The sequence below is a fragment of the Apteryx rowi genome, unplaced genomic scaffold (assembly GCF_003343035.1).
Source record: "Apteryx rowi isolate R43461 unplaced genomic scaffold, aptRow1 scaffold_263, whole genome shotgun sequence".
Taxonomy (NCBI): domain Eukaryota; kingdom Metazoa; phylum Chordata; class Aves; order Apterygiformes; family Apterygidae; genus Apteryx; species Apteryx rowi.
This window is the reverse complement of record NW_020449008.1, coordinates 393,315-414,833: the sequence shown is the minus strand read 5'-3', so window position 1 is coordinate 414,833 and position 21,519 is coordinate 393,315. Positions and strand designations below refer to the sequence as shown.

Below are 21,519 nucleotides of genomic sequence, written 5' to 3'. Positions count from 1 at the left end.
TATAGGCCTCAGCAGTTCTATTTGATGTAGCTTGTGATACCTCTTTCCCACATTCTGCTATTCACATTTGCTTTCTTTTACCAATTTTTTTTCTCACRACCTTGAGTTTAAGGAATTTTATCAATACATCTCTGTGCTTATCCAAAATGTTAGAGGTAGTGTCAGATGTCCTCTTGCTCACTTGAATCTTCGTTCTGTTAGAGCTGGTCATGTATTTAGTCAGAGTCACCAGAAAAGTTGAAGGGTATTTATCGTTTTCAGTTTGTTTTACTAAATTCCTGTGAAAATAAGAAAAGCTGGCTTGATTCTCTCTATTTATACATAGAAATAACTCTTGTTCACTGAATGACCCTTACCCTATAGATCCAGTCATCCATACCATGGGAAAAAAAAAATTGTTGTGTCTATTCATTTTCACTGGATGTCATCCAGAAAGCAGAAATATTAGCGCTTAAGTAATGTTCATCTCATGGTGATGAACTGCAATAAAGAACTCTTCATGTGTCGTAGTAAATCTGCTGAAACTTTTTCCCTTCTCTGAAACATAAAATCATTTGATATTTTGGCCCATGAGGGCACACACACACACACACATTCATATGCAAATGGAAATGCCAGCATTGTAATTTATAGAAGAATTCTTCAAACAGCAGTGTCAACATTTAAACCTACAAAAAAAGCCCTTCCCAAGGGAATTAAAGAAAATCAGAGCTATATCGCTTAAACAGTTAGGTTCAGATCCTGCAAGTTTTACTCACGTAAATGGTCTGTACTCATGCAAAATGGCCCTTTAATTTTGTTGATTACACAGGTGAGCAAGAACTTCATCTGAAGATAAGCAGTTGCAGAATCAGCTGCATTTTTAGAAAGCTGTCTCCTAAGAACATATCAGTCTATGTTAGCTGTGCTTGCTAGCGATTATATACAAATACGTTTGCATATTAATTACATTTTTATACAATGTTAGTATATAGCATATACATGCACATGGTATAAAACAAATATACCTAATAAAGCACATGTGTATGTCTATGGATGGGAATGTTCTGTCCCACAGCCCCTTGCTTTCAGTTTGTTTATAAGTGCCAGCAGCACATTCCCAAACTGATATAGAGGTTTGTGCCAGTACAAAAGAAAAAAACAATTAAACTATTTTTGCTTCTTTTTAAGCAATGTTGTCCATGATGTCCCCGCAAAGGGCCAGCATAAGTTCATCTTGAGCGCATTAGCAGAGGCCACACTAAAATAAAAATCCTTAAGTACTAGTCATTTTAAAGATAAAGCCTTTTCTCTTCTGTGTAAATTATTTCTGATCAACATACTGTTCTAAAGCACTTCCTCATTAGCATATTCTATAGCTTATTGTCTGACCCTGTCCACCGAGTACAATTGTGACACAGACTGTGAATATTCAGCACTAGGAGTCTGTAAATCTGAGTAAGTAATGACAAAGCCTCTTTAGGGAGAGTGAGAAGGAGGTGAGCTGAGCAGAATAATGGCAGTCCTGGGAAGGGGGGGTATTTTAATTTAATCAGAGCTACAGCAACTAGAAAAGATATTATTAAAAGGACTCACTCTCTGAAATATATGCTTTTTCAGATAAATACACAGTTCAAACTGGCATGCTAAATTGGCATCCTTATATCCACTCTGTTCTCTGGATCTAAGGAAGATTGATCATTTCACTTGCCTTTTATCTATATGACAGATCTGTGTGTGTGTGTGTATCCGTGTGTATGTACATGTAAGGTGCGCATGTGTGCACACAACAAGTAACAGAAAATAATGGCACTGAGGGAGGGGTTTTTGCTTTTTTTTAATGAAGTTGAAGTTTGTTTTTTTTTAATGGAGTGGTACCTAGTAGTCATTGCCCACTATTGTAAAAGCTAAGAAGTATTGCCTGTGTTTGCCCAGCCACCATTCTACATACTACAAGCACTGGGAAATTTCAATGACACAGCTTGGAATGGGTTCAGTGACCTCAATTATGCCCTCCCACCCACTCCAAACTCCTTTCAATTTGCAAAAAGCTTTAAGTGGACAAAACCCAGATGCCTTTTGCTTGTAGTTCAGTAAGAACAGATTGGGCATGTAGATTCTTGTCAAAGTGATGTATGTAGTTCATTTTCCATTAACTCTTTCTTAACTAAGGATTTTAAATTCTCGGTTCCAAGTCTAGCACTCTGCTCTGCTTTCTACTGTTTTTTAAAGTTCATTATGCCTACAGCATCGTTTAAAAAAATGAACCTTAAAAAGCCTTGGCTAGACATTGACAGATACAAAACAGACTGTATGTTCAGTTCTGCTTTTAAAGGCAATCACTTTTTTTTCTTTTTAAACACATTTCATATACAATAACCCATCCTATTGTCTAAGACAGTTCAAAAGCACTGACTAAATATAATCAATACAAACACAGGTTTGGGGGGAGAAAGAAATAATGGCTTGTGGAAATGATTTACTAGTCAAAACAAGTACGTGGGCCCTGATGACCTTGAGAGCTTGCTTGAGTTGGCTTGCTTAAACTTAGATTGCTTTTGTAATGTTGTGATATTGCCCCAAAGAGTTGATGCCCCTCCCCTCCCCCAGAACATTTCATTACACTCCCTTTCTCCCTCTCTCTGTCTCTCTTTCTCTTTCATTCTGCAGAAACATGTGCTGTCAATAACGGAGGCTGTGATCGGACTTGCAAGGATACCGCAACAGGGGTACGGTGCAGTTGCCCAGTTGGATTTACCCTGCAGCCTGATGGGAAAACGTGCAAAGGTCAGCTTCTGTTTGCTTTGCAATGCATCATTTGCCTTCAGCGGTTCCAGTACAAGATGTAAATATTCAGATATTTAATCAATACTTTGAGTTAAGGCTATTACTGGCATAGTGATTGCAATTGAGTTCATTAGCTTTCTCCTTCCCTAGTTTTTCTGTATTTGCTTATTTTGATCATTTTACTCTGTATTCATTAGTGGGTTTTATTACTGCAAAGAAATTAGATACAGGGGTCAAACTGTTTCAAACTGATCAGAGATTGAAAAAAAAAAAATCTTCAGGACTTCAAAAAACCTTCAGGTTTCAGAGAATAGTGTGAGACCTTTGTAGAACTTGAGACATCTCATGGTGTCTGAAGTTGTACTTTCAAAAAGCAACTTAAAAATCTTAACAAGAACTTTTTTACCTCCAGACAATCAAGTTATCATTAAGTGAGGCCGAGCAAAAGCAGCAGAGGTATTACTCAAAAAAAAATTCACACAAATAAATAATTGTCCATATTCACCTATTCAAATCATCAAAAGTAGCCAGTTATAAAGCAAAAGCAAAACCTAGACCATTTTTCCATTTTCATATTGATTTCTTCTCAGCTCCTTGAAAGAGATTTGCAGATTGACATCCAAGAGGACATGGCCTACATATTGTTGTCACAGAGAACACTTTTTGTCGCTCAGTGATTTAGCATAAGTTGACCTAACTTGCTAAGAAACTATTGGGACCATTTTCTTCAAAGTAACCAAAAACGTCAGAATAGCTCCAACCCAGGACTTGATGTTACCTAAAATAGTAAAACCCACAAAAATAAACAGAAAATGTGTGGTTTCCCCTTGCTCCAGGCTGAAAACTCCCAGTGCTTGAGCATGATCCTATTAGTATTTATAGAAATAACAGTCCATTTGCCTGTTTATTTGAAAATAAAACATTTAAACTGCCATTGCACACAATGTTAATAGTTAAGGGTGAGCACACATCAAAAATAAGTCATTTTACTTCAAGCCACATAAAAATAAATCTTCATTTTTACTGTCAGAGGAGCCATAGCAGAGGAGTAACACTGATTCCACCGAGTGTTTAAAAAGGAGGCATTTTAATACTGTAATGTACACCTAGACTTGATCATAATCATAATGTTTATTATTGAAACTACATCATGAAAATAAGATTAATTCTAAATTTAGGTTGCTTGCATTCAGAGGCTGGGCCATAGAGCTAGCATGAAACAATATTTATATAATAATCAAGTCTATAATTAGCACTGCAGACAAAATGAGATATCCAACTGATCCTCAACCCTAGTTCTAAGCTCTTTTGCATTTCTTTTCTTTTTCCCTCTTTTATGAGAATAAAATATAAGAAACAGAATCCACGTTATTTATGATGTTGCAGATTCTTTTTTGCTTTCTTACAATAAACAGCAACTGGAAATTCACTTACAGACCAATCAGGTCATTTATTTTTAACCTTTATTGATATTTTAGAAAACATCCTTCATCATAAAACAGTAAAATATGTGTTTTGCATTTAATTTAACTGAAAATAATAATTATCTATTGTATTGCACTGTGAGATTTCTGGGCTGGATTCTGCTTCCCTGAAGCCATCAGTGAAGCTTCTTCTGTAGATTATAAAGGCAATCCTAAGTCAAAACTGTCCTCTAAGATTTACATCTTCTGCATGTCAAAGGGAGCATTTCCATGGAGTAACACTGGTGCCTTCTCTGCTCCTCTTCCTTATAGGTAGATCTGGCAAAAGATTGAGGTGGGGGAGTTCAGTGTTCACATATTCTTTCCTTTGTGTTGTGTAGGAACCAAAAGAAAAGAGCAAACTTCTCAAGTTTTCTCCTTTGCTTTTTTTCCTTTACTCCCCTTGAGTTGACTGGCCAGCAGTTTCTTATATATGCAGTCCGTTGTTCCATGTATCTGTAATAATGACGTCGGCATGATAATAGAGATGGATTATCCATTGAGTGCCCTTTAAAGCATTTTCAGGGACCRTACAGCTATCACATGCTGTCTTTTGTGGACAGAGTTTCCAAGTCTATCAAACATCACAGTGCTTCCAAGTGAGGTTTTTCACAGAAGCATCATTTTGAGAGCGGCTGTATTTCTAAATATGGGAGAAAGATATGTCCCTATATGAAAGKAAAATACAGAGACTGGGCATGCAAGAAAAGCTGAGAGAAATTGGAGGGATAATTAATGTATTAACTGAAAAATGCAATTGTGGTTTGAGTGAAATGTTTAATATGTTTAGCTTGAAGTTAGCAAGTAATGTTGACCAAAAAGAATGTTTTGATTGGAAAGTCTGTGATTTTTAGTCCATTTTGGCATCTCCCTACCTATGGCTTTTTATATAGTAGAGCTACTATTTGAAATTATGTAGTTGCTGAGATTCAAGGGTTTTAAATAAGACTCAGAGAAGCATCCGAACTGCTGAATACTCCAAAGTGGACGTTGTGCAATTTATTCATCTGTAATTTTAGAAATAGACAGTTTCAGCTCATTTGTAGCTGATTTCTTCAATAGTGCGCTTTTACCATACTGTTATTTTATGGAAACCTATTGCCACTTCATTACTTTCTATTAGTGAATCAGTTAAATTAAGGAACATATTTATTTTTAAATTAATGAAACAATAATAAGATTATTTAATGTAACAAAAATTCCTAGGTGGCTCTGGTCAAAAATCAAGACTAGTCTGTTAGGCATTGTGTATGCATATAAAAGGTAAAAGAGTTTACTATCCAAAATGTTCACAGATTTTTTTAGTAGTTTGGAAGTTCATTAAAGGTTTAATATTGATGAAAACAAGTATGGATATAAAAGAAAAGGTGTTTTTTCAAAGAAAGAGTATATGCAGACATGATTTATTTGCCAAAAGATGGTAAATAAATCCCTCTAAATGTCAGTAATTGTTCCACACTTTGTTTGCAGTACCATAATTCATATTCTATAGCTCTATTGTAAAAGCTGGGATGGATTCAAATCACAGAGTATAAAACTGAGTCAGGACTGAAATTCTAATGTTTCTGCTGGCCCTTTCCCAATATATCAGAAAGTGGAAGGTGCAGGGAAACAAGTTACAGGTGATTTAAGAGACCAATCTTCAGCAGTTTTGCGCATCGAGCTCTTTCACAGGCTCTGTGGGAAGTGGGAGTTCATCGTACCTCAAAGAATCAGGCTCCTTTCATTAATGCAGAGTGTAGTCGAGTTTTTAGCAAATTTCAATAAAATAGAAGAAGGATTCTTGTGGAGAAAGTCTTAGCATGTGGAATACGTACAGGTAAGCTGGGTAGCCGGTAGGAAGACTATTGTAGAGGAAGATAGTTTTGATTTCTGTGGCCTAAACAGGATGGCTTGAAAAATCTTTTTGTATCTGATTCTTTCTCCCTTGTGTGATCTTGCACACAAATAAGAAGAAAAGTRTTGTCTGTGGGGTAGTTAGAAGGACCTTCAGTTGAGTTAATGGTGGCTGGGATGCAGATTCACTAAGCTTTTTCTGTTCCTCTTTGAAAGTCAGGCTCCAGCCCAAAATCTTCTCTCAGCTGGGTTGRTGCCAGTGGAAAAATGCTCCTTATTTCCCTTCACCTTTCTTATCAGCTGTAGACCATATCTCTTAAGAAGCCAAACCATGGAGGTCTTCATCAGCTAACAGAAGAGGAGACACATCCCAGACCAAAAGACTCCTATACTCTCCCTTTAATTAATGCTATTTAATTTCTCCTACCATTGTGACTGGGTTGTCCCAGCTCAATGTTGAGTTCATAATGTTGATTATTGTATTATGCATGACAAAACAGGATAGTTCATTTCCTGAAATGCCTACCAAATCATCCCTCATAAATCAACTAACAGACAGAAAGGGAGGGAGAGGATTAAATGACTTAGTAGCCCAGGGTCCTTATTGCCTCCTACCCACTTTTCAATATCCCTGATGTTGTGGATATCAGGGGTTCACTGGTCCCTAGCTCCCTGTTAGTTGGTTTCTGTGCATCTTCCCTGCTAAGTACCCATTTCATGCAGCCAGCCATAATCTGCCCTCAGTGAAAAGGTTTGTCTGTTTAGCGTTTAATTATATCAAGTACAACTTATGTAACTGATAAAGCAGGAGACTCATTTGAGAAAAGCTTGTGGGAATCAAAAGGAGTGAAGTCAGGCTAGTTTAATTTTTGAAGACTGTTTAAACCAGCTTCGAGCTGGATCAAACAATTTAGGACTTGGCTGCATCAGGGCAGCGACATAAGGATGTGGGAAAAGCTGGGCAAGGGGGTCTTATTTCTAGGATTTACAGGAAAGAAGGACTGGGAATGACTGTAAAAAACATCTGAGAGAAAACAGGAGCTTTCTTTGTGGGTACCCCAAGAAGTGAATTAGGGCAGGGGCTGCAGGCTTCTGGCAAGGTTTAAAATATAGGACAGTGTGGCTGATGTGCTCCACCTCTGCCTCAAGGATTTAACAAAGAAACGGTGCCCCCTGAGGCACTTTTGTGCCCCAGAATAATGCAACTTTGCACCGCTGTACACAAAGCCATAGCATGAGTGCACAAGGTGCAGCCCCCCCCTGAACTGCTGACTCAAATGGCAAAGAGGATATAGTTTTTAAGCGGTAGAAGCCAAGTGCAAATGCATCTGAAAGATTAATGGAGCAAAAGCCACATCTCAAATATGTTCTGTAAAGTGCCACCTAACTTTGCAGTGTCCCAGATGTTTTGTAATAACAAGATGTTTATTATTTTGTTTAACCAACTTGTTGTTTTGCATCATTTTCATAGGTAAGGTTGACAGTGGCATTTTGGAGAGGCAGATTCTCAGCTGGGCTAAAATATCCTTTTTTTTTTTTTAGCAGTGTGATATTACATTGATAATCTGCCCCCAGCTGTGGCTGAATACAGCAGTATTATTTCCCATGTGCAAATACATCCTTGCGCCATCCAGGTGATCTCATGGACATGTGCTTAGGAGACAGAAAGGTCCCTGCACATCTACATCTAAAGTGGGGGCATTTTATTTACTGTGCTACACTAAGAGCTCTTCTTAGTCCTCTGGCATACTGTTTAACTAGAGCAGTGTTATGCTGGGGTTATGTGACTGGATGCTGTTTAGGCAAACATTTCTTCTTCCTGCTGTCTCATTGCCATGGTTACCCAGCAATGTGGTGTGCTCTCCACTTTCTCGAAGCAGGCCCCCATCCTTTTGCATTCAGATGCAGCAGAGAAATGTGGCACTTACATGCTTAAATACTTGACTGTGCTGCAGTGGGAGCATCAGAAATGTCTTTGAATGGCTTGTCCACTAACTCTACTTTGTATCCTTCCTTCTCATTAAGAAATCTAGAAAAGAAAAGCAGAAGCATACAGACAAATGAACGATTTCAAAGGCCTAAATCAAAGTTTATTGAAATAACAGGAATTTTTGCATTGGTTTTATTAGATTGACATAGTAATTGCCCCTTTTGATCATTCTTTCATTGCAGGCTACTATGTCAGGAGAATGCATTCTAAATTATTTTTGGATACAAAAAAGTGAAATTTTGATAGTGAATTAAATTTTTAAAATGGAATTGTTTCCGTGAGGAAACTATTTTGTTACAGAATGAGTTTCAATTAAGCAAAATATGCCATGTTTTGTTAAATGTGAACTGAAAGGTTTCATTAAATTAAATCTGTAAAATTAATGCTTGACATCAGTGTGGTATGAGAATATGACTCAGATGTTGAAGGCTTTCCTCTCTTTTCATTCAAAACTAACACTAAGTGAAAAGCTCACAATGAACAGTTTAGCTGGCCAATTTGGCTTCATTTCCTGGCTACAGAATATCTGTGAACAGTTATGATTTCCTCCATCATTTCATTAGTCAAAATTACTTAAAATTTGTTTTACGTTTTTCTCTAAATTGGATTAAATTGATTAAAGCTTTTAGAATGGCATCTTGTCAATTCTGATCAATTCATGCAAAAATGAAAATGTTTCTTCTTTGTTGGCAGGGAGCACTAGAAAGAGTGTAGGTGATATTTGTTGTCTGCCTTTAATACAGTAAAGTTGCTAATTCAGTACATCAAATAGCGGCTTGCTTGAGTTATGATATTGGCTTTGTTTGACTGTGATTGATTGGATAAGTTTCATGGTAGCATATTTTTTTCACTGATTGACTGAATGTGCAAGATTTGCAGGAGGAATAATTACCTATGCTGAACTAAGGTTTTGCTTTGTTATATCCCTGACTCAATTTTGACTTTTTTTTATATCCCTGTGCAAGATAACCTGTGTAAAATATATGTATCAGTCAAGTTTACACCAAGGCAAATGGAACTAAAGTGGCACATAAGACCACACTTTTCACATCATATAGGTGTCTTAACACCTTTAAAATCAAGTCTATAGGTTTGGAGCAGGCCTTCTGAACTAAGATGGGTTTCACCTAAGAGGTAAATGCAAGACAGGCACAAACCCTGTTAGACAGAATTCATGTGAATGAACTTTTTTTTATCTTTTTGGTTTGGGCAGTGTTGATCCATTTTTCTCCCTTAGCTATGTAGAGACCACCTTGAATGTAGTCACCTAAAAGCTTTCCTCAGGTTGATTTCTCACAGAAAGCTCTTAGGTTTTTGTTTAAGCAAGACATCATTTGACCAAAGGTATACATGACTTAAAAACCACAAAGGTTTCATGAATGCCTAAATTACATTAGAGAAGAGATCACTAAAATAGCATGCTGCAAAGCTAGACCTAAGTTCCCTGTTGAGTTGTATAACTTCCACTTGAAGGTGCACCATTACAGAGTTTATCTCTGTAATTAGAGTTATCCCTCTTATCGAGGGACCTAAATTCCCAAAGGACCTAAGCTGCAAAGTTCGAATCAAGAAGCTGAAATCTGAATTGCAATGAAACTGGCCACCTAGGCCTTCTCTGCTTGGTTCATGTAATCAGGCAGGTATTCTCCTGCCTTCTGGGTCAGAGAATTTGTGGAAGGGGAAGGTGGTTTGCTCATCTCCCTTAGCTGGAACAGTTACCTTGAGGGGGGAGGATGTGGAAACCTTCCTCATACTGAGGAAGAGGTGGGATTTGAACCGCAGGCTCTTCCATCTAGGTCAGTATGCTAGCTGCAGGTTTCACTTCCTTGTTCCAGGGCAGAAGGGGAAGAAAAAAGGATTGGTAATAGTAAGAAAAGAAGGGGGCTCATATCCATTAATGAATTGTCTCTTCAACACAGCGCAGATGGGTGGGGATCTGTGCCTGACCTTTCTCTATCCTTCCTTGACACTATTTCCTAACTGATTTGGCTCTGTTGCCTTTGGTAATCATATTGTGGGCAACTCGTGTGCTGAGCAAGGAGCTTAAGCACCTAATCCAGGACTAAGAATTGCATTAGAAAACAGATCACTAAAACAGTGTGCTGTAAAGCTGAACCTAAGTTCCCTGTTGAATTTATTCACATATATTAGCATTTTAAATTATAAGGAATTTAAATGATCTCCTCCTTAAGAGTGCAAACCTCTAGAATTTCCTTACAGAGGAAAGTTCTGCTCATAGCTGCTGGGACTGCTCCTACCTGAGATTCGCAGTGCACTTTCTGTGCATCTCCCGTTAGCACTGTCCCTTAGTGATACCTATAATACTCCACACAGTGAAAAGGAATTGCTGCCTGTTCTACATGACATGGTGTTAGTGTCAATGGATATTGCCTTGGCACCCAGAACAGCTCTTGGGAGGTACAAAAAGAGGTTTTTCCAGCTAACTTTTCTCTAGCAGATCAGATTTTTTTCACACGTGAAGGTGTCAGTTTAGCTTCCTCCACTTTGGACACATACTGTTTTTCAGGAACATAAAAAGTTTCAGCTATTACCATTTTCCAGTGCTGTCTTCAATGGGAAATAACATACAGGCAAATGGCCTGAAAGAATAAACTCAGATGAAATAGGCAGCTGGCAATCATCTCCTCCACTGCAGTCAGAGTGCTGTGGCACCAGCAAATGTCAGCATAAATGTCAGTCACAAGATTACAAGCAGTGGTGGGTCTTTTGAAAAAGACCTCTGGCAAAGCCAGAAGGGGCAGAGACCTGCTTGTCTTATTTCCTTTTCTTCTGATCACATTTCCCTCAATAATTGCAGCATCTAAAATGGTCATTTACTTCTGTGGCATATCTTTAAGGTAATTTATGTAGTTAATAAAGCAGTTGTATTATTGCTTTTAATACTGGTTCATACATTGCTGGTTGATGTCAGAGTAATTTGGTGTACAACAGATTGAATATTGCTAATGTTCTACTGGTATGTTGCCTTGTATTCATAGTCTGGCTTGGAAAGTATTATATGGAAAAAGGTTCCTTTGACTTACTCTCAGTCAAAGGTACAGTGATGACTAGTGAGAGCAGCTTTTCATTTAAGCTATTAAGTAGCTTCTCTTTGCTTGCTGCACATAAATAAAGCTATCTGGTTGGACTGCTCTGGGATATCCCAGAGCAATAGTATGCATGTTCCTTATAGTCTGTGAAAAGTAACTAAGGGAAAGACAGGATTACTCTCAGCAGGCTTAAATTTACTATTTTGGTATCTCTAACAAATACAAATCTTTGCAAACAGAAGCAGATTGAGATACATGGAGTGCTTAGACCTTCCATGAAGAAGCTGACCTGAGCAGATGGAACATTTTAACCAAGATTTCCATGAGTGGCAAGTGATGTGAGCTTTTAAGGTGCTCAGCCAGATACCCTTCAGGCTTTTTAAGGGAAATTTTCTCAGGCATTTCTGAAAAGTGGATCTTAGTGAAATCTCACTTAAGAACCTCTGAAATGAAGGCAGTGAAAATTACTATTTCCTTTTAAAAATACAGGTTGTCATCTTCAGGCCTTTGTCTGCAACTCTTTATCTTCCTTTGATCCCCAAGGCCCATATTGCCCCTGCCATGGACACTGAACTAGAAGCTCTGTCCCATCTTCTGTGCATCAATTCTCAATATGCTTCAACTTTGACTTTGTGCCTTTTACTTCTTTGAGGAATCCCATGGCATCACATTTTTTTAGAATATGGTCGGAAGAATAGGTTACCTCAAGGTAGAATAGGCACATCAGCGTTGGTCACTGCTGATGGGGTCTTAATATTACATGGCTAAGCTGCCACTTATTTGCACAGGCTTAAAGGTATGTGCATTGGGAAATAACATGGAACAGCTAGCACCCTCTGAACTCATATCCTATTGAAATAATTTGCTCATAAGCACATGCCAATAGACTAATCCCAGCCTATAGGATATCCACTTTACTTACCACCTGAACTGGGTTACCCATTCTACTTCCCTTCAGAGTCTGACCAATGAGGAATAAAGTGACTCTTAATCTCAACAACAGGAACACAGCATAAGAAAAAGAATGGATTTTTATACAGTGGTCCAGACAGATGTGTATTCTCCATTCACATGCTATAGTCAATGCAGGATGAAATTAAAGTTTCTGTCTGGTTTCTTTCTACCATCTGTGACACTTCCTCAGAAGACTTTCCTGCTCCGGGGGTTTCAGACTTCCTTGATTTTTGGCAATACCAAACCATAGCCTGTTTTCTCAAAGCCAGTGTCCACAAGCTGTCTGGAGTCAGGAGACAGAATTTTAGAAGTTATTAAAGTATGTGTATTCTCTTAATAACCCTTAAGTGTTTACTGAGTAGGATTATTTTGAGGTATTCTTTGTCCCTGATGGCTTTCTCATCAACTTAAAACAACAGTAAACTTCCCAATAGTCAAATCAAGATCCATTTTTCATAATTTGTTCTACAGCAGCTCTACTTCCATCTGACTCTTACATAACTTTGCTTTCAAGCTGTAACAGCTTACCCTCCCAGTGTTTGTATCTAGAAGTAAGCGCATGTTCATATATAAACAGCATTTGAATTTGCATCTTTGTATGTGTAAGCAAAAAGCTATCAGAAAACAAGAGATCAGCTATGATCACAAACCACTACAGCCAAAAATCAAAACCAAAAATACCTTTGCTCTGTCCATGCTGAACACAGAGCAAAGAGCCAAAGCTGAATTTATAACAGAATTCTGTGGCTGATGCAAAAATCCAGGTCTGACTGACTGTCTAGTTTGCAGGAGCTGAAAGGGATTGAAGTCAGATACAAACAATTTTTATTCTAAAAACAGGAAAAAAATCTTAAATGCAAAAACTTCTTATATCTTTGCATACATAAACTGCATGATACAGAATGGAGAATGGACAGAGGAACATGTTAGCCCTGCATATAGAAATCAGCACCTAAATAAATTCATGAACAAGAAACTGATGTGAAGAAGGATGGTAATGAAAATGCAGGTCCTACAGTAACCAGAGCAAAAGTGAGCATTTTCTATATATCTGGTGCTGTGCACCACCAGGAGGAAAAGAGAAATCAATTACAAATGGCTGAATTTCCTTTAAAAAGCCTCTGACAAACAGGCCCTGACCATTTTCCACTGCTTCTGCACAGTTAAAGATCCTGGAGATCACATGCCATTTTCAGGAAGCAAGCAGATAGCTTCTTGGCAAAAGGCAGCAGAAAGAGAGTGACTTTCAAACTACTTAACTGACCTATAGAAACCAGCAGATTTTCTTGGTAGATCTTGCAGCAGCAGCTAAGGATCCCCCTGTCTTCTCCTTTCTAATCATCTTCCGAGAAAAATCCGTATGATTAAGAAAATAGAGGTCTTTGTGCCAAAGAGACAAAGCAAAAGCAGCCAGTGGGTGATTTAGGAATATAAAACAATGGATGTAGCTGCCTAACTGGAAAAAAAAAAAAGAAAGAAAACAACTCTAAACTAAAGAAAAAGGAAGACTTTTGTGATGGAAACAGTGGTCCTGTTGAATGCTTGAGTACTTGGCAAGAGCTTCTGAGAACACACACTTTGTGACTTCTTTGGAAAAGCACAAAGAAGAGGACTGTGTTGAAGTACAGCCCAGGAAATGCTTCTACAAGGGATTCCTCAACATATGAGACAGCCATATACTTGGGCTATTCTGCAGAGATAACGGGTAGACTTGCACTTGGTAAGAGTGGAAGATGCAAGGGAAATTTTCTAAGTATACCACATGTGAGTGACAAAAGGAAGACTAAAGCCAAAAGAGAATATTAAAAAACAGAGATACTTCTGAAGTTATTTTTGTTGCTTTGGTAGCACTTGACCAAGGCATGAAATCAAAGGTGTCAAAAAACATAAACAACAGGATTCAGAGAGGGAAAACTGAAGGACTGTGATAGAAGAGCAGTGGTCAAGTTCAGTTTGTCAAATACCTGCTTATTTTAAAAGAGATAGAGAAGACTAGGAAATCAGACCAGAGCACTAGCTCCCACGTAACTACAAAACCTTTTTCAAAATAGCTACCTAAATGTGGATTGAGGAAGCAAATGTGAAAGCCTATCTGCGATAGCCTTATTGCTGGGGCCACAGTCACCTCATGTGATTATACCAATGTCATCCAATCTCAAGATGAAGAACAAAGAAGATCAACCCAGTGTGAGCAAAGCAGTTATGGCATCTGGTGGACAGCTGCTGAGTGCAGAGCTCTGTGTCATGCCCAGTGAGGGAGCCATGGTCATCTGGATCAGTGCTGCTACCCTGGAAACAGCAGTTTCAAGGCTTTGATAAGACTGGGAGATGACAGAGAATTAATATAGGATTCTGCTTTTTCCCCACTTCTTTAAAGAAAAGAGGGATTTGACTGTAGTCAGTGCAGAGGGGAATCTGACGTGGGGTTTGTGGTAAGGTGACACAGAGAGCGTTTGACTAAGGGGCAGAGAGAGGTCGACAGAGGTTGTGGTTTGGTTTTCTTTACGGACAAGGTAGTATCAGTAAAATCATATGTGCTAGAGGAAAAGGAGATGTTGGGGAGAGAGAAAGATGCTGGTCACCAACAGGAAATGTGGGGGAGTCTGGGGTGGGAGAGCACAGCAAGCTCTTGGGGGTAGGTGGCTGAAAGTGGCCAAATGAGAGGAAATTTAAATTTTAGATACCAAAACAGGTGAAATGTGTCAAAAAGAAGAAAACAATGAAATACAAAGAAAAGAAGAGAAGGAGAAGCTGAGAAATAGAGCTAATGACAACATCTGCATTTTAACTGTTGCTGCAAATTCATCTAATCCAGAATGCATGTGAAGAATTCACTGGCCCTTTGTTTGGGGGATTTTCTATTTTTAGTTAATAACATACAATTCATTTGTCTATTGTAGACTTGTTCATGACAGACAAATATAATATAACAGATTATCTTCCATTAAAAAACTGCAGACTTGGGTCAGCTGCCATCTAACTCATTCAGTTTTGTTCCCTCCCAAGGGTTCCATCTATCCCGACAAAATAAATTCATATGTACAATGTTAGGATTTTTCTCATGACTAGGTAATATCCCTGTTCCCTGGAAACTTGCAGTTGTTATTTGTCTTTGTGAACCTCCCCTTTGAAAATGCCAAATCCTTTAAATTAATGCTTGGGAGGGTCATATTTTGCATTTTAGTTGTTGAAAAGACCTTGCATTTATTCAACAATACAGAGGTCCCTGAGGATCAGCAACCACAGTTTATTATGTAAAAGTGTGCTGTGCTTTCTGTAATTTGGGGTTGACTGCTCACATAATCATAGCTACCCACATTCAAAACTTATAGTATTTTTTTTCTTCTTCTGTTATTACTTTTTCATCATAAAATTCAGCTGTTTCTTTATATGGCTAGATCCTGCTCTCAGTGAAGTATTTGTCTTCACTGGTACAGGACTGATCCCGTGTTGGTTAAAGTCATGTCTTCAAAAGTTTTGGAGAGTTAATTTTTGGTCACCAGCCAGTTTTCTTTGATCCGTTACCAGCTATGAGGGATTTGAATTATCATGGGTTAATTGTATTCAGCTGTCCTTTTCAGCAGGAGTAGCTTTATTGTAGTAAAGCCAACATAGTTTCAGTGGGATTTCAGAGAGCACAGATCACTGAACTTCGATGTCTTCAACTGTACTTATTCAATATCAATTTCATTTTTAAATTTTATTTAATTAAACAAAACACATGTACAGTAATTTTTAGATGCAAACTGAAATCCTTGGAAATAGGCACACGGCTTTCCTGATCAGCTGGCAGTTCCAAGGTGAAAAATGAAAATAACTCAGATTAAAGGTAGGTCAAGTTAATATTCTCAATCCAGAAGTTCTTGTACTTTGGTCCAAGGCTGCACATTTGCTTACTTGCCCCTGTCTCTGGGCAGTGCTCTTCATTGAGATTATGTGGAAAGATTGAATACTGTAAGAACAAGACGCTGTTTTTTACTGAGACCTAGTACAGAGAAGGTATCCAAGGATTTCAGCTCAGCCAATTTTGTCTGACTAGTACCTCAAGAGACACTGAATCCCCTCCTTTCCTGTAGCCATTGTGTGTAGCCTTCAGGAACACAAGTAGTTCTTCTCCGTCTCAGCTCCTCCTAAATAAAATACATATACATTAAACATAGAATTATTATGGTAATTGTGGCTGTGTAAATAATTCAGGTAGATAAGTAGTCAGTCCAACATATTTGCACAGTTCTGTGCCCTCATTTTAGCCACACTCGCCCGGTCAGTCTGTACTCAAACTGTCCCTGTTACCATCAGAGTTCTACATTGTCCAATGTACTTGCCTTTCCAGCTGCCCTGTAAAACAGGGAGATGGTTTCTGTTGTCCCCATGTACAGATGGGAGTCAGCTCTCTAACTCCACAATTTTTTCTCCCTCTCCAGCATTTTATAAAGGGCACTTTCATTAATGAAATCTTACAGTGACAGGAAAATTACCTGTATTTTCTAGGATTCCTACTGCTTTTTTTTTTTTTTTTTTTTGCATTTAGCTCAGTCTAGACAGTAAAAACTATCAGTATGTCTCTCTGTCTCCAGTGCACTTCACGTTCTGGTGTCACAGTCTAAGACAGCCTGCACTGTTTGGGTTCATAGCATTGCACTAACATGTTTTTAAGTTTAAAAAAGAATTCTGTGTTCAGCAAAATTTTTAGATTAAAATCCTCTCTTTTCATACTAGATTTAGTAAATCCCTTCCCTTTCACAAATGAGAAACCAGGGCCTAAACTATTCTGACAGCATTTCTAAGTTTTTCACTTCCAAAGCTTTTTGTGTTTTATAAATCTAATTAACTGTAATAAGAAAATAATAGGACATAATGTTTGTTTTACAAGGTGATTGATCTCTTGGCAGCCTGGCAGACTCTTTTATTGATTGGTTGGTGAATAATGTCAGAGTGGATATGTCCTCGAGGAGAATAGCTGACACCTAAATCCATACGTGACAGATTACCATCTGTGTTGGAAGACAGGTTTCTTCGGGAAATTGCAAAGATAACAGGTGAAAATGGAGAAAGTGACATGAGGGAAATGTGTTGAAACCTGTCTCAACCTTTCCATGCTCTAAGAGCATTTGCACAAAGCTCTCTATTTTGTGGGCAGCGTGTTTTCAGGATGAGGGAGATTAAAATTTAATTACACTCATTCCTGTCTGCCCAGTCTAGTTTGAATTCTGTTAATTAGGGAAATGCCTTGCCCCACAACCTAGCCATGAAGCTAATTAAACAGAGAACCTTCAACTGCTACTTAGTGGAAGTTCAGCTCAACAATGATTATCATACATTACAGTTAATTAGCGCTGTGGGAGGGAAAAATGAGGATGTCGCTGAAGTGCAAAACTCAAATAAGAGGTGCTGCAATAGTGCCTTATTTCATTTTGTAGCTATCTGGTGCAGGGAAGTCACACACTACCATTCCTGCCTCAGTTTCACATTTGTTAAATAAGAATTAATTAAACTTATCTCTCCTGCAGAAGTGTTCCGTAGGTTTAATGTAATGAAGTTGATAAGATGCTGGCCTTTGAAATCCTCAGCATTGCATAAACAGAATTATTTCTCCTTGAGACATGCAAAGCATGTTAAAGGCAATGAGCTGTGTCGGGAGAGCACAATCACAGGTACAGTGGTGAAACAGCACAGGCACTTCCTAAAGTAAAATATGCCTGTACAGTTCTGCATTTATTCACAAAATCTTCCAGGGCAAAGCACTCCCAGCATGGAACAGTAACATGCTGCAGTATCAAGCCATTCAAGAACCTAGGCCACAAAGGAAAAACAACTTTAATTTGACTAAACTTTTGACTTTAATTAAAAATATCTTGTTTAGTTAGTATAATCCATTTTAAAGGGCTGGTGCTGAAAATATTGAGTGATAATTACTGATATCCCATTATACAGAAAGAGTAGAGATGTTACAATTTGCCCAGACTGCTAGATAAACCCATTGCAAAACTGGAACTAGGACTTATAACTCTCTCTAATCTCACAGGCAACAGCTGGCTTGATGTTTTCAGAGGTTGGGGGGAACAGTAGAACCTGAATTCTACTTTGATTTGGATTTGTTCACAGTGGCACTGAATCCAATGAGTCTGAGGATATGAAATTATCTTTATAGCTTAATAAAGTATCCCTGGCATGCATTATTTACAATATTATGGAAAATATTATTTAAAACATTACAGGTGTAGCCTGATATGCTATGTTTATGTTAATCCAGAATTACTTAATATATTTCAAGTTTTATTCTGCAGTGACATGCAAATAGTAAAACAGTTGCAATCTGAGCATCAGTGGCTCTGGTAATATTTGTAATGCAGAGCAGCATGTCGTCATGTGTTTTGTGCAAGCCTGTACTGTTTGGCACATTGCCTAAGCAAGGTAGCCTGTTGGACTGTGCAGCAGGATGGGATTCAGGGGTGGATAAATTAATTTGTTTTTCTGTGCCTCTGTTTCCCCATTTCTAACGTGAGGTTAAAATGTTTTGTGGCCTGTTTTGCAAAGTACTTTGTGGTCTGCATGCATCAGGGAACTAATACCTGTGTCGACAAGGCAACACTGTTCACGAGGTTTGGGGATCAGTGGTGATTTTTAAAAGTGCGAGGAGAGAGAAAGGAAAGGAAAGGAAAGGAAAATGACATGAGCAGGGAATAAAAAACTAAGAAGAAGAATTAGACTAGCCTTCTTCACAGAAAATATGTTTGTTGATGTCCACTGTATGCTGACAATAGCATTAGTAATCCTAATAGGCTGTCTTTAATAAAAACAAGAAAGGTATGAAGCTTTCATAATTATTTTAGGTTGATCTTGGAGTACATTGTTTTCTTGGAGCTAGGTAGCATTTTAAAAGTGCAAAGGATTAGACAGACACAGTTTGTTCAAATATTTGTCCAGCCATTGAAAGGAGAAGCCTCTCTTCCGGCTGTGATGAGGCTTTGGAAATCTCCATAGCCATCATTGTTCAAGAGCTAAGTGACAACTGCGTGTTGATTACCCTTTCAGTTGCCTTTAAGCAGCTTATGTGAAATGTTAAGTTCTAAAATGCCCCAAATCCCTGCTTTTTAATTTGTACACACACACACACACACACACCCTGGTCAGAACCAGGTCCTTCCAAACATGAATTACACTGAGCAGAGCTTAAAAAGGTATGGGTGGAACAGCCCTAGTCATCCCCATTCATCTTCACAAGGACGTGAAAAGGAAAATAACAGATTGTCAGTTCCCTCTAGTCAAAATGTAACTATGCAATTTATCACAAAGCACCTGTGTTTTCTGCTCCTTTATTTAAAGCTGTAAAGCTGTATTTAAAGCTGATTCCACTGCCCTCCAGTAGTTTGAGATGCTCAGAAAACAGAATAATCACACACATAATACAACTCTTTATTTCAGAAACATTTTATTTATTCCTCCTTCATTCTTCTAAAAAATATTAGAAGAATGCCTCTTCTATTCTTCTAAAATAAGTTTACGAGTATCCAAAAGAATATGGAGAGCTTTGTGGAATAACTATGAAGAAGGGACATTTTAAAAGAATATTTGGATCTATGTTCCAAAATTGTGAGTTATTAGCCAAATGCCACAAGGTTGTAGGGTCACATAGGCAGACCTAGAGACTAGCCATGCTTGACTTCATCAACATGTCTGTCCTGATGCCAGGCCTTTGCTTGTGGGATTCACTGCAAGATTGGACTTGCTTTTAAATACACACATAGAGATGACAGTGAGCCACTGAAGCTGGAGTGGAACATTCCCGCTATTTGGGAATAGAGAGAAGACCCACGATTTCATTCTGGGTCCAGACCTGCCCACAACTTTTGTGGGGGCATTTCTAAGCTGCATCTCCAGACCTAATATTTCTGATTGCTTTTTTTCCCAAACACCATGACTTTTAAGAAGGTTTTAGCTACATTTGTGCAAATCTCATGTTTGGTTTTGTTTATTGTTTTTAATTGCATTAAGGGAAAAAGAAAAACTGAACCATTTTCAGGGCTAATAGGTCATGGTTTAAAAGCATGGGTGCACAGTTATCTGTTATGCCATACCTTCATCTGACAGTTTTGAATAGTAAATTCTAATGCTTCTGTGTTTTTTATTGGTCTGCGTTTTCCATTTCTGCATGTCCCATTGTGTTGGTCACATCATTTGGCATTTGTAGCAGATCAGTTGCTTGTATGAGCAAAATATCATTTAACAATATGGACTTAATTAAAGTCAATCCCTTTGGGATTTGGCATTAAAAAAGATCCTTTGGGATTTCATTGCTAAGGCATTGTAAACCCATCAGACCCCCTAGTCTGCATAGCTGGAATAACCAGCAGGTTGTCCGAACACTCTGGTTATCAGGACATTTTACATACACACCCCTGTGGAGGAGTACAGCCATTTATTTATAGTCTTGCATTCCTGGGGATATGGGGGAGCAGACCACTGTGGAAAGTTTTGCCATTTTTATGCAACTTGTATCATCAGTTGAAAAGGATCCACTTCAGGACTTTGTATGAAGACCCCAGCTTTATGATTCTTCAGCAGACAGTCCCACTAAAGTACAGGGAGATTTTATTGAGTAATTTCCAAGTGGATAGAGATTCAATGATTGGTTTTCACTGTATTTTCTTTCCTTACATGGCAGACAGACATGTCATGGAAGCATAGTCTCTGTGCAGTTCACAACAGACACTTAACAAGTTGGGTACCAGTCAGTTTAAAGATAAATGAGACCTCACCTTCTCACACAGTGGAATCATTTATTTTCACATAGCTCATAACAAGAATTATTTACAGCTATGGAAAGAAAAATAGTGGGGGGATAGACTTGGTGCAATTTCTGTGAACTAATTAGACATGATACGGTTGGACATTGTTCTCTTTCAAGTGAAATGCAGCAATGCTCTGCTCTCCATAGAGTGAAATAATTTTTACACGCCTTGTCAGTCTTGCTATAGCCATGGAAAGAAATACAGTGGAGGCAGAGACATTGGCGCTATTTGTGTTATTTAGAATGTTTTTGCAGCTAACAGTTTTGACCTCTGTTCTGTTTTGACGGTCCTGGCTTCAAAAGGCCATGTCATGTATTCCAGCTAGAAGAAATGAAAAAATACCTTCTTTTCCTATGGACTTTCCCTTGCTTCACCCAAATCCTGGTTCAGAATTAGTCCAAAGAATTGCTGGTGTAAATCTGATATGCCTCATTGTCAGTAGAGGTACAATGATTAACAGCTTCAAATCTACCCTCAGAGGCTGGCAAGGTTTCATTTTTGTCCCTTATGGTCTCCAGAGACCCTGCAAAGAAAGTTAATGAGACTGGAATTTGGAATTTAACATGTGAAATTTAGGGGTCATCATTTATAACATCAGTCCTTAACTTCATCTTCCTTAACTTTCCTTAACTTTCTGCTTCAAGCAGTCTCAGTCAGGCAGCAAGAGT

The 21,519-nt window shown here is 38.3% G+C and overlaps 1 protein-coding gene across 1 annotated transcript in view; it reads left to right on the top strand.

Moving 5' to 3' along the window:
• SCUBE1 (signal peptide, CUB domain and EGF like domain containing 1) overlaps nucleotides 1-21,519 on the top strand; it is a 219,319-nt gene that overhangs the window by 141,641 nt on the left and 56,159 nt on the right. Inside the window, exon 8 of the mRNA XM_026067845.1 lies at nucleotides 2,650-2,766. Within this exon, the coding sequence (XP_025923630.1) occupies nucleotides 2,650-2,766 (117 nt within the window). The remainder of the gene's footprint in view (nucleotides 1-2,649; nucleotides 2,767-21,519) is intronic.